Below are 13060 nucleotides of genomic sequence, written 5' to 3'. Positions count from 1 at the left end.
TACAGTGATTCCAAACAGTTTAATGTAATTCCAAGACAAAGTGTGATTACATTTCTACACATATACAATATGCATATGTGAGTTTACAAATTTTAATTAATAACTCGTTTCACCTCAGAGACCGAAAAAATGATCAAAAAGAAACTGTGAGTAACAAGCTATAACATAGTTCACCACAACGGGACCCCCCCCTTTCTCACCCTACAGTTAGTAATATTACAATTAAAATAACTATATTCTTCTATAATTTTTTTCTGTTAAAATCATCTCATAAATTTACAATGCTATTATTAGTTTCCAAGACTAATATAAATTCACTCCATTTTTCTACAACGAAAATGATCATTAATTTAGAAGCACACGACGTCATGATGAAAAACACAAGCATTTTAGTAGCAAGGACTTGATCAGTTAAGAATTATTTTTCTTGTAAAACATTCTAAAGCCAAGTAAAATATCCATTCTTATAACATACCTATAATATGAGACTAAGGAATAGGTTACATATAGGCCTACAACACATTGGTTTGTCTTTTTTTAAAAAAAGTAGACATTTATAAATAAAAAAAGAAAAGAGGGACAATTCACATAGGAAAAAGAGGTACACGAGAAAATACTGTTGCACGCAATAATTTTCACAAAGATTAACATGGATTAACACTTTTTTTTTTTTTTATTACAGAAACCGTACAGTGAAGGAACACAACAGACCAGGGCTTCCATAGGGTAATTGAGCTGAGATGACCCGGTAGAGAAAGATCTGGGCGAGATGGCCCTGGGGAGGAGCCACGTTCCTTGGACCGGTGACCGAGCCTCACCGGATCTCCTCTTCCCTGCTCTCTTTCTGGGGAGTGAGTCTTTCTATCCAGAGTGTCCTGATGTGTGGGCAGTTGAAAGGTAAACATTTCTACAGATGCCTTCTCTTTCCATCCTAATGGATACCATTTTTGGAAACGGGATATAATATCAGAGGCTGTAGCTCAATACATGTGGTCAAAGCAAAACGGGATGGAAAATTCCAGTCATTCTGATGTGTTGTACCCGCCCCCCTCCCCCCTCCCCCAACACTCATCTCTTCCCTGTCACTGGGGACCCAGAGAGAGCAGCAGTACCCTTCGGGGCCACCTGCCTCCACTGCAGCCCGAGGTGGTGCCCGGGTCCCCCGCATCCTGCTTTTCCAGTCCACGAGCGATGGTGCAGCCTGGGCCATCCCCGGCTCCTCTGATACACCAACCAGCTTCCAAAAGCTCCTCTCCTTCCTCATCCATAAAGCTATACTTTTCCTATCCGAAATTTGGTTTGATATATATATACACACACATATATATCAACATCTATTATCTATACAGTGATTCTCCTAGACTAGAAATCCTACCGCCCCAAAGTATGACTTCCGGGTCTACTTCATTTGGTTAAAGAAACGCGCACAAAGAGGATGAGGAGGTGCTTTGGGGGCCAGAAATGATTGTGCCCTGGAAAAGCCATGGGAGAAAGCTTTATAGGAGCAGTAACGCAACGGTGAAAGGGTGGAAAGTGACGGGAAGGATGAGACGGCAGCGAGAAACCACGTGCCGCGGAGGCAGTCTACAGGAGTATCTGCCGGAAGGGAGGAGAGGGAGCTGGGGTGGGGCACGCTTTAGGTTCCATTCAGAAGTCACAGAAAGCTACGAAGGATGGGCATGGTCAAGTCACTTTCCATTTCCCAAGTTCTTCCTTATAACCTGAGCCAAACTATTAAAATAATAATAAAAATAAATCCATTGCCCCTCAACCAAGCAGGCGAATATCCAACAGGGAGGCAAGACCACCACTGGCAAGGCTGGGTGGGTCCTTCTTCCTGGCTCTTGAGAGCTTCCTGGGAGTCCTGGGTGCCTGGGCATGGATGGGGCTGTGGGCACAGCAGGGCGGAGGCCAAGGTGGCCACGTGTGGGGGCGGTGGGGGGAGCAGTGACCCAACACAAGAAGGGGGCAAGGGTGCTGGGAGGCTGGCTGAAAGGAAAGGAGAGAGAAGGCAGAGCCCTTTTTTCAGATACAGCATATTTACTTAAAAAAAAAAAAGCCAATTTCTATTCCTCTGTTTTTTAAAAACTATGATTAAGCCCCAAAGACAATGACATAAAATATATTTGGCTATTTAAATCACAGGGAGAAAACCAAACAGAGGAAAGTGATAGTTGAATTACGAGGGGCAAGACAAAAAATATTTTACAGTGACATTTCCAACCAAATACTGTGATAAGAACGTGCTATCAACAGAGTTCACAGGGAAAAAACAAGTGCATTAAGAACCACCACCAGTTCCCTGGTCCCAGGTGTTTTGCAGTTTTTAAGGTGTTATTTGCTAAAGGAATGCCCTTCAGATCACAGCAGGTCCTCTGTGCTAAGGTTGTGGCACAAAAGAAGAAATGAACCAAAACACTTAGGGCAACCAGTGCCCTCCAGGCTGCTTTTGCATGGCAATAGGCCCTCTCAATTGTGACCTCTACTTGGATAGATCTCATCATCTTACTCGCTAGCTGCCCCTCAGTCTCCAGTCCCTTCCTCCTGCTCAGCAGCACTTACAATCTCTAGAAAAAAAAAGTCTAGCCCTCTCCTTTGGGGTCGGCCTGCCCTCACGCCTGGAGGATGTACTACCTACCCTCTGTTTACTGAATAAAACTCTGAGCTGTTAAAAAAAAAAAAAATCTAGATCCCACCTCCTAATGACCTAGGCTTCAAACATAAGTTTGACAAAGAGTAAAAAGTAAACATATCCTTTTACACTTGTTTTAAAGGACAAAAGGAATAAATGACAGCAGATATATGGAAAACCCAACCAGTAAAAATAGGGATGGGGATGTATGACTCTCCCCTGCAAAACACCAATCAGAGTATTGCTGGGGCCCCAGAAATAGCAGCTGTACCTTCGGGGCCACCTGAATCCCAGTGTCTTCTACTGCCTGGTGCCTGGAAGTCAGTGGGTTGATTAATAAATTAAACATTCAAATCAAGACAAAATTAATGAACCAGATGTCTATTCTCTCTGCCTCTTTCAAGATGTCAAAGAGAAGGCCTTGACCACCAGTGTGCATACCACGTGGTAGATCTTTGCACCCGGCCCAGGCTGTGGACTCACCTCTTCCTGCTCATTCTCTCAAGTTCCCATGTAAACCAGCACTACGGATGGACATGCTCATGGTGGGCTACAGTAGGGGCAGAACACACCTGCCTTGGGGGAATGTGGCCTCCAACTGAAGAGGCAATTGCTGGGGTCTGAAGATGTAGTTATAAACAGAAAATTTCTTTTAAAAGTACCAGTTTAAATGTAAACTATAAAATACTTTAACTATAAAACGTGGCCAGAAATATGTTTAGTTATCCACAGTCAATTGTTTATAAATTTATGCATTTAAAACGTGACTCTCTTGATATCTTAGAAGGCTAACAGCATTTTACAGTAGCTAAAAACATATATACTTAAACATGTGCATTTGAAAATCACATTTGATTACAAAACACAAAGAATACTCTCTCCCTTGGTTTAATTTCTGTTGTAAAGATTACCTATTTTCAGAGTTCACTTAAGCAACAATGACCAAGGTGTGCAGTAATCGTTATTTTCAGCCCACACGGAGTTCATAGTCTTTTAAATTCCAAGAGCAAGCTGGCTACATGATTTCAAAAAAGGCTAAAACCAGGATGAATGCCCACATTTGAGGTAATTATTGCCATCAGGTCACAGTTTGTGTAAGGTAACATATCTAAAACCTTCTTAAAAAAAAAAAAAAGTCTTCAGGTGTTCTGTCAGAATTCCAGAATACCTATTCAAACCAACCAGGATCTCAAATTCTGATTAGCTGGGTTGCTTCCAATGGAATTAAAGCTCTAGAAGACTCTAGAACTTGTGTAAACTACCTAAGGATTTAGGCAAACATGCCTGGAGCCAGTCAATAAGGAAGTTTTTAAAGGAAAAAAACAAAACAAAACTGAAAACCCCATTCCAAACAACTGTAGAGATATTTCGTAACAAATGGTAATGGTTTTCCACAAAATTAAAAATCTAGTCCTAAAGCATTGCTAAATTCTTGCCACCTTCCAGCCAAAGGAAACATGCTTCTATGTTACTGTTAATCTCCCACCTCAGCCAGAGGCTCTCCTTCCTTGTATACTAAAAGTTGGCTAATTTTTCTTCAGTTTGCACAACGGTTGCTTCCCATTTCTTTGAGAAGGCTATCTTGAAAGAAAACTTAATTTTGTTCCTCTTTCTAAACATCATCTTGATCTCGTCTCTCTCCTTTTTTTTTTTTTCCTTTTTAAAAAATTTTTTAAACGCAAAGAAAAAACAGTTCCTGGACACCAGACTCACATATGATATTTACAAATTTGGTGTGAATCCTGCCTTTGGTTCTACCCAGAGCTGAAGAGTGGATCGATTACAGAGACCAGAGTCGTTATGATATTTATCAGTGCAGTAAAAAATAGTATTTTGAAAAAAATATATACTTTTAGTATTGCCTTTCTAGAATTAACTATAAGCAAGAAAAAAATATTTTTTTAAAAGAAGAAAAAGAACACTTTTTTTTCTTCACTCTTATAAGAGTTTGTTTTAGCAGCAGCACTACTAAAGCTAGTTGGTACACTGAAAAGGAATAAAAAATGAACTCTACTATGATTAATCAAAAGAAACTCCCCTAAGATTTTCTCTAAAAGTCAAACTAATTCTGCCCTTGCTGCCTGGATCAGATTCAGGACTCCCTCTACCCACAGACCTTCTGCTGAGCTCCACACGCAGGGTGGTGGTGCAGGGCAATGCTCCTTTGAGGCCCTTCTCTGCACACACACCCAGGAGACAGCTGAGGCTGGAGTCTGTGAGCTGGGCAACCCAAGTCACGGCCGGCCTCCCCAACTGGCTTGTGTGACTCTGGGCTGGTTACCAGTTCACCAAGCCGTCTGCCTCATCTGTAAAGAGACTAGTACTCCCAATTTCATAGGGCTGTTACGAAGATGAAATGAAATGGGGTAAACAGGAGCGACTTCCAGCACAGTGTCTGGCACACAGTCAATGGGAGCATCATTAGATGGTTCACCAGAAACATGAGGCCACTCACTGATGATTATTTAACAAGTGAAACAAATTCAGTTAGTAAAGGTCTTAAGAACACAAAATTTCACTAGAAGCTTGGGGATTTGGGGCCACCCCCAAATCCTTGTATTTCCTTTCCTTAACACAGCCTACTTTCTCAGAGAGTCGACTGTCTTATCAACTCCCTCCTCTGTAAATGGGGGAGAGGGGTGTTGTGAATGGGGGTGGGCCTTAGGGTACCGGGAGGCCGTGCTCACTAAGGGCTTGGGATGAGCCTGGTGTATTGAAAGCATTCAACAAATGTTGGCTCCTACTCGAGGGACATGGCAAGTTTTAACAGAGAGACAGTCAACGTGAAATTCTAATGCAATGAGAGTGCAATTAGGGGCTCGCAGAGGTTCCTGGGACTCAAGCTGGGGCATCAGGAAGCTCCCTTCTGGCAGAGGTACCCTGAGAAAGCATGCCCTGCAGAAGGGTCGCTTCTCTGAAGATTCTCACTGAATCTCAAATGAACTGGTTCAGAGCTGGCTCTCTTGGACTTCTGGGAGCTGCCAGAAGGATGGGAAAAACCTCTCCTAGGTTGGGTTGCTCGAGTGAGCGAGGGTGCCAAAAGCCTTCAAGGGGTTTCTACTGCCTTTAAATATCAGTTTGCCATCTCCAACTCTTCACTGAGTCCCATCTGTGGAACTCAGAAGTGAGAGTCCTAAGGCATCGAAGTGGGAAAATACTGACCCTCTGAGCCTGGCCCTGGCGTGTACCTGACCCCGATAGAGCCGCACCTCCTGGCTGGTCTGCTCCAGCCGATACCCGAGGTAACTCGGGGTGAGTTCCACCCACAGATCCATGCGGTACCTCCAGTTTCCTGACAGCAGCAGCATTTGGGGGTTACAAACCTCCTCTCCACTTACAAGATGAGCACAGTTTTAAAATAAAGGCAAAAACAAAAAACCCGAAACAAGTCAGGCAACAGAAAGCAAGAGGACATAAACGGGATCGCATCACTGACAGTCATTATTGCCGGGAGAGGAAGGAGAGAGGAATGCCATTCTGTCCACATCTGGGGGTGTCTTTGAGGAGAGGGTCTTTGGCTAAAGAAAGGACACTTTCACCTTCCTTTCCAATTTGGTTAGGACAGCTCTGGCTTGCTCAACTCTGAGGCTTCCCCATCTGAAATCTCTAAGACACACCAGAAAGAAAACACAGAGAAGGGGCAAGAAGCAACTGGGGTCCCCGGGGCTGGAATATTTCATGGCAGAATGGCTTGGGCTGGTGTTGAGCAGCGCCAGGCGAGTTCTGCGACCCGCAGAAGGAGCCCTGGCCTCTCTGCTGCTGGAGGGCACCTTGTTTTTCTCTTCTGTTCTCTGTCCCCGCAGCTACTTAACAGGCCATGGAGAGCCCCACATCCCACCCCGCCCCCAGCACCAGAGAACCCGGGATGAAAGCTGGGGCCGACCCGTCAACCCACCACATTTCATCAACCACAGCCCATCAGCAATAGTTCCTTAAGCCTCCTCATCTCCTTCCTCCAGTTTCCAAGAAAGTCTGCTCCACTCACTCACACACACTCACACAACCCAAATCCTCCACCACGAGCTTGTTCAAAAATGAGTGTCTGCAATTCCGGAGATCCGGTCGAGGGAAATCTGCCTGTTAGCAGCTGGGCTGATCTTTCCTTGCCTTCCTTACATCCCACAGTCTGGTGTCTGGGCGGGTTGAGTCTTCTGGCTCCTGCAGCCCGCCAGCCACTTACCACCATTAAGGCCAGAATGCAAAGACAGTCCAGGAGACAACCAACCCTTCCTTTCCCTCTGAATTCGACCAACCACATGCTCCACTTCACAGTATTAATTGGCACCAAGCCTCAGACTCTCCCACCCATCGGCCTGCTCACCCTTCCCTTGGAAACAGCCAAAACATCCTGAAAGGAGGCACTAAACGGAGACAGCGGTGCAAACACCCAGAGGGGTCCGCGCGGCCCTGCCGAGCAGAAGCAAATGGGCCTGTGGTTCCCAGGGCTCCGGTTACGAGGCTCCCCTCGACCTGTCTTTTTCAGTCTGCCCCTCTGAGCCGTAACCACGTTGCTTCAGTAAAGGAGGATGGAGCCAATTCCAGGGCAGATGATGTTCTATGTTATTTGTGGTCTACATGAAGACTAGGTTGGCATCTCTTCACTTGAGAGCTGGGTCCTGGGGATGGGCAGCCTTTATTCAGCCTACCCGTCAGGGCAACTCAGGGTTGGAGGGTGGGGGTGGGGTGGGAGCTCAAGCAGCTGCTAAGGGAACCCACGGAGGGGCTTGCCTCTCCCACTAGGGTCTTCTCCGAGGGCTTCAGAGCCACAGCTTTGTGCTTAGGTTGGAAGAAAAAGGCAGATGGGGATGCGGGGAGGATACTAATGTTCGCTGAGTCGTTGGGGGCTGGGCACGACCTGGCGTCTCCCTTCATTAGCTTCAGTGAAGCCCGTCATTCCAGGCCTTCCTTCACCCACGTGGGGCCTGGTAGTTTCTGGGTTCGGTGGGCAGCGTGTGGGCACCTCAAGCTGACTTTAAAAGCCCATGGCACCCAGCACGGTGGACTGAAGGGCACAGTCGGAGCCCAGTGGGCATGGCTGTAAGGCCCCACTGTGTCCCTCCACTGGCCAATGAGTTTAGGGGGGCAGCAGCCTGCATTGTCTGAGGACCTGCCGGACACGGTCAGTGCTCCTTTGGCCGCCTATTATCCCTCTTTTATTTATTATTATTTTTTCTGCTCCACAGTTTGTCCCTAGAATTGTGTGCTGAGATGTACTGGGTGGGGGCAGGGACCAAAGAAGCAAGCAGTGCGGTTTGTGAGGGGCAGGGAGGCTGACATCTCCCAGGGGAAGGCACCACCTGCCTATGCACCTTCCACCAGCTTGTTACCTCCAGTGGCTTCTAGGAGGCAACATTATCTACACACTGAAGGGTATAAGTCACACTTCTGGTGGGCTGATGGGAAAAGGGGGGACTTTTAGGGAGGGGGCTGGATCAGCTCTGGGCAGAGGGGCTTTTTTTTTTTTTGCTTGACAGGTCAGTATCAGATGTGAGGCAGGGCCAGGGTCTATTTAGCAGATTTCAGAAGTGCAGGGAAGGTCAGAGAGGACCATGCTGAGGGTTCAGCCTCCAAGATGCCTCCTCAGATCTCCTCCCAGGCCACTGAGAGTCTAGAAAAATCCAGTCTTGATGGTGACCACGGACCATGCTGTCCAGAGCCGAAGTTGGCTTACAGAGAGATAAAGGCTTTGATTCTTCTTCAGACTCTTGTTCTCTGGTGGATCATTCTTGACAGCTTTTTCCTGACTCCTGAATCCTTCCTTCTTTTCTTTTTGGTCTGACAAAACTGGACATCTGGATGTCCCTCCTGTCTACTCAGATACTCACAGATATAATAAAATAAATTTAAATATTAAAGAGAAAACACAAAGATACTTGGAATAAATGTGCACTTTAAAACCCCAACTAAAATATCAAAATGATGATTAGGATAATAATTACAAAGGTTAATAACCAAAATAATTAGTACAATAATATTATCTTTATGAGCAGCATGAAACTTTCATTTCCTGATCAGGAAGGAAAGAAAATGTCAGGTGAAAGAGTAACTTCCAACTTAAGTACACAAAATAATTTTCATTAAAGTGGAAGGCTATGTTGTCTTTTCCTGTTAAAAGATCAGATCTAAAAAGCGCTGGAAGAGAACAGTACCAGGGGTCCAGTATGCTACCCAATAAGGCAAAAACGCTGGCTCGTTTGCAGCCATTACTTGTGCGACTGGGCACGGGGAGGCTCGGACGGGGCATTGCTGCCCTCCGGATGCCGCAAGGCCAGAACAGGGATGGGTTTGCAGGCAGGCGTGGCTCCGTGAGTGCTCGGGCTCACGTGTCCTCCAGCACATTCCCCGCCCCCACCCTCATGGACCACTTTCCGGTTGTCTCAGAATGGCGGCACTGCCCCACGTCCAGATAAAAGACGCATTGAGTGTGGCGCCAGCAGGACACCATCGTGTCCTTCCGCAGGCGACTCCCCGGTGGACACGGGGTCCTTCCTCCCTTCCGGGCTGAGGCCGGGACTAAGCTGGTTCCAACCTGGGGACCAATTTCTTTGTAGGATAAGTAGAATTGATGCCTGGAGAGGGGATATGTCCAGAGTTATTTCACATTTCACAGCTAAGAGCTAAGGTAAGGGCTGGGCTTCGTTACTGAATTAGGTCAGATACCAAGATTAAAAACACCTTTCACAGTAGATCGTTAAGGGAGACCGCAGGATGGGGAAGGAAAGTGAGGGAGGGTGGGTGCGGACTGCTGTCCGAAACTGGGAGCGATCCTTCTGCACCTTGGAAACTTGGCTTTGGGGTCAGGGGCTCCGCATCAAGCGTCAAACAATGAGGACCACAGTTAAAAATCCCGTCTGGGACCAGACAGCACCTCCCAACGTTTTCGTGTGTAACAGTAATCTGCTATGGATAAGAGAGACCTCTGCCACCCCCACCCCCACCAGTGTTCAAAGCCAGAGGAAATTTCCAGAACGTTATCAACGATGCACAGAAGGCAAACGGCAAACTTCCTAGGAAACTTGACTGCCCATGGGTGTGTTTTCCCAAGGGCGGTTCAAGATCACTGGCTCACCCTCGTGAATGTCCCTCCAGCCTTCTGCCCACCAGAACCCTCAAAGACCAGAAACGAAGGCATGCCTGGGGTACGCCTGGGTAACGTGAGGAAAGATTTAGCAGCAAATGACGGTTGGCGGTTGTCTACAGAGAAAGGAATCTGGCAAAATGGTTGAGAGCAAAACACAGCCTGGTGGGGTGAGAGGGTGGAAGCAGAGGCGAGATGGGCAGGGCTGGCGGAGTGTGGGGCGGGTCTGAGAACATGGGGCGACCAGGCCTGCTCTCCGCCCTGCAGACGGCGGGCGACTGACCTGAAGCCAGTGCCTGGCCTGGAGGCCGCAGGCCGCTCCTCTCCTTTGCTCCTTGCGTCAGGAGCAAGACCAACATTCCTGAAACTGAGATGGGACCTGCTGTCCCACAGACGGCAGAGCTAGCCCGCTGGGGGAAGAACTGGGTGAGGGTGCAGGGTGGGGAGTCAGTTTCTCTTGCTTTGTCCACCAGGGAAAAGCCATGCCGAGCCATCTCCAGCGTCAGCCTCACCCACCACCATCCACCTCCCGCAGCCCCCTCCACACCCACTGGCTCTCCTAGCCCCTGCCAGTTCCCTGACACTCTTCTGCTAGCAAACAGCCCGGGGAAAGACAACAGGTTATTAAGATAAAAATTAAAAAAAAAAAAAAAAAGGAAAAGACCAGAGTAAAATGTTGCAACAGCACAGAAGAAGGGCTGAGAGGCTGAGACTCGCCTCAGCCGGCTTCTTGGAGTACCGTGGAAGTAAACCCTCAAGCGCGTCCCCGGTCGCTAAGGCACTAGGAGGGAAGGATGTAAAAACCAAGTCTGCGAGAGCCGGAGGCGGTGCCGGGGACGGGCGGGCGCACCGGGACCACCGCGCGGGGGACATGCCTGCGTGAGATCGCCTTTCTTGTGCAATTACAGTGAGGATAGTCTATTGGTATCAGTGGGGTGAACACGAAGCAGCACAGACAGGTGCACATTGCTACATTTACCAGGGTGCTGGCCACGCCGCGAGCCCTACGCTACGAGATGCGGGGTGCACTCAAAGAGAAAAGATGTCTTCAGAAAAGACCAAAAAAAAAAAAAAAAAAGTGAGAGTTTGCAACACACATCATTAATGACATTTGAGGAATATCATTGCTTAGGGATTTATCCAGAGTGCTCAGAAAGAGAAAACACACCCTCTCCCAGGGTCCTCCTTCAACCCAGCCGCCCGCCCTTCCCATCGGTCCGGCAAGTGGGCCAGAACCAGGCTCCCCAACCCTGGCCCAACCCCCAGGCACTAGCCTCCTCAGGCCACGGCCTGAGCTTTCTAGAGGGCTGTTGACCCTTTAGAGTTCTGGAAAAATCCCTAATCCTACGTTCAATTATTAAAAATCTATTGGATTTCCATAGCAGGTGTCCTTGACAGCAAATTCTTAAACGTCACTTGCTGCCATAGGAAAATAACCTTTGAAAAGTTCATAAAGTTCTTAAAAAACGGAGGCCCCCCTCCCCCTACTTCGGGAATCTTCCGTGGCTGCTCTTCTTCTCCTTCTTTCCAGTTTGGTGCAGAACGGGTTCGTGAGCTGTGGTTGTTTTGTTACTGATGTTTTATTTTTATTTTTTTTTCCTTTTTCTTTTTTAAAATAAAAAGCATAGATTTTCCCCCTTCCTTAAATCCCTTCCTTTTCAAAATGTTCTCTCCTCCGCTCTCAGTCCTCCTACTTCCTAGTTCAAGTTTCATCTGTGTCCCGTCCCTGCCCCCTGCCCCCCACCCCTGCCCGTTTGCATTGTTTCTGTGTGGCATCTTCAGTACAAAAGCCCCAGCTCCCCTCTCCATCCCTCCTCCTCTCCCTCTGGCCATCCTCCCTCCCGTCCCCTCCCCTTCCAGTGTTTATATGTAAGGGTACTGGTTGACCTTGGCCGGGCTCAGTGGGTATCCAGTGTAGACTGTGGAGGCTGGAGAGGCGCTGATGTAGGTCTGGTGGGCAAACTGGGCTGGATACTGACTCGGGTGGATGGTGGGTGAGGGCAGGACCCGGGGACCCATGCTCACGGGGACCTGGTGGACGATGCTGGCCGGGTAGGCAGTGTGCTGCACGGTGTGACGCGCCGAGCCTTGGGAGGCCACCAGGTGGGCCACGGTGCCCGTGGAGCCCAGGGCCGCGGGCGCCGTGTAGGTGTAGAGGTGGGGCTGGGCGGGGAGGTGGGCGGCGGCGGCAGCTGCGGCCAGGTGGGGGTGCACAGTGCCGTGGCTGGGGCTGTTGTGCGGGAAGGAGTATGGCGCCTGGGCCATCGTGGGAGTGATGTAGGCCTGCTGCCGTCGGTGGTTCCCGGTGCGGTCTGCGGCGATGTGCTGTTGAGCCTGGAGAAGAAGAACCAGGAGGGCCGCGTTGCGGGGGCTGGACATACGCATGCGCAGAAGTGCATGGGGCCTGGCGGGGGCGTGGGGAGCGGGCAGAGAGTGAGGAAGAGGAGGCGGGACTGGGGAGAAGGCAGAAGTGAGGACTGGGGAGCAGAGTCAGGAGGAGGGCAGGGATCGCAGAAAACGCCTCCTTCACGTGCTGGGAAAAATATGTCAGCCTGTCCAAGAAGCAAGGCGGTGCCCCGCTGTTTCCTGGGCCGGGTGACACAGCGACAGAACCAGGTGCAGAGGCAGCAGGAGACAGCGCGTCTGCCGGGGCCATCCTGCAGCTGTGAAGTGTCACACGGGCCCGTCTCTGAGTGCGGACCACTTTTCTGCTTCATCGTGAAGTCCTGCTCCCTAAACAGCAGGCTCTCAGAAACGTCGCCGTCTTCTGAAGTCACATACAAATGAAGCCACCTTCTCTCAGCCGAAGAAGCTAAGTCACAACACACACGTGGCCTTATCTTACCTCCCGGCTGCTAAGGAAGCAGGGCTGGAGTCCACTTTGCAATTCAGACCCCAGTGGTCCTAGACACACAGGCCGAGTGCTGCCTGTGGAGACACCGCCTGGCTGATACTCCCCTGAGCATCACCCACCGTCTCCCAGGTCCCCCAGCTCTTTTCCTGGATTTGGGGTTCCTGTGTGAGGCCTCCTTCACTGTAATGACTCCAGGAGGCCTGGCCTGGTTGGACTGCAGGTCTGTCTCTGGGGTTCTGGCCCGAAGTGGGCCCGGACGCAGTGTTTTACCCTTTGCTGGGCTGAAACGGCAACATGTGGGCCAGACTATTTTTAAGCAGGTACCGCGTCACTAAGTGCTTCCGAACATTAGACAAGTAATTTCGCGTTAGATTGGCTCTCCATGAATTGAGGATCCACCTTCCCCAAGGTGACCCGCAGCAGCAGGAGAACACCAGAGCTCACCGGGGCACTTCTTGCTACCCCAGGGCACCTGATGAGCTGGTGGGAGGAGGGG

General features: G+C 49.1%; 1 protein-coding gene across 4 annotated transcripts in view; it reads right to left on the bottom strand.

Annotated features, from left to right (window-relative positions):
• HIPK2 (homeodomain interacting protein kinase 2) overlaps positions 1 to 13060 on the bottom strand; it is a 210892-nt gene continuing 197832 nt past the window's right edge. For all 4 annotated transcript variants that reach the window (XM_070465024.1, XM_020899418.2, XM_070465034.1 and 1 more), the window contains exon 15: positions 1 to 12044. In XM_070465024.1, coding sequence (XP_070321125.1) covers positions 11574 to 12044 — 471 coding nt within the window. In that variant the 3' untranslated portion in view covers positions 1 to 11573. The remainder of the gene's footprint in view (positions 12045 to 13060) is intronic.

Source organism: Odocoileus virginianus, chromosome 1 (genome assembly GCF_023699985.2).
Source record: "Odocoileus virginianus isolate 20LAN1187 ecotype Illinois chromosome 1, Ovbor_1.2, whole genome shotgun sequence".
In the NCBI taxonomy this organism is placed as follows: Eukaryota; Metazoa; Chordata; class Mammalia; order Artiodactyla; family Cervidae; genus Odocoileus; species Odocoileus virginianus.
Note: the sequence above shows the minus strand (reverse complement) of the source record. Positions and strands in the feature narration are given on the sequence as shown.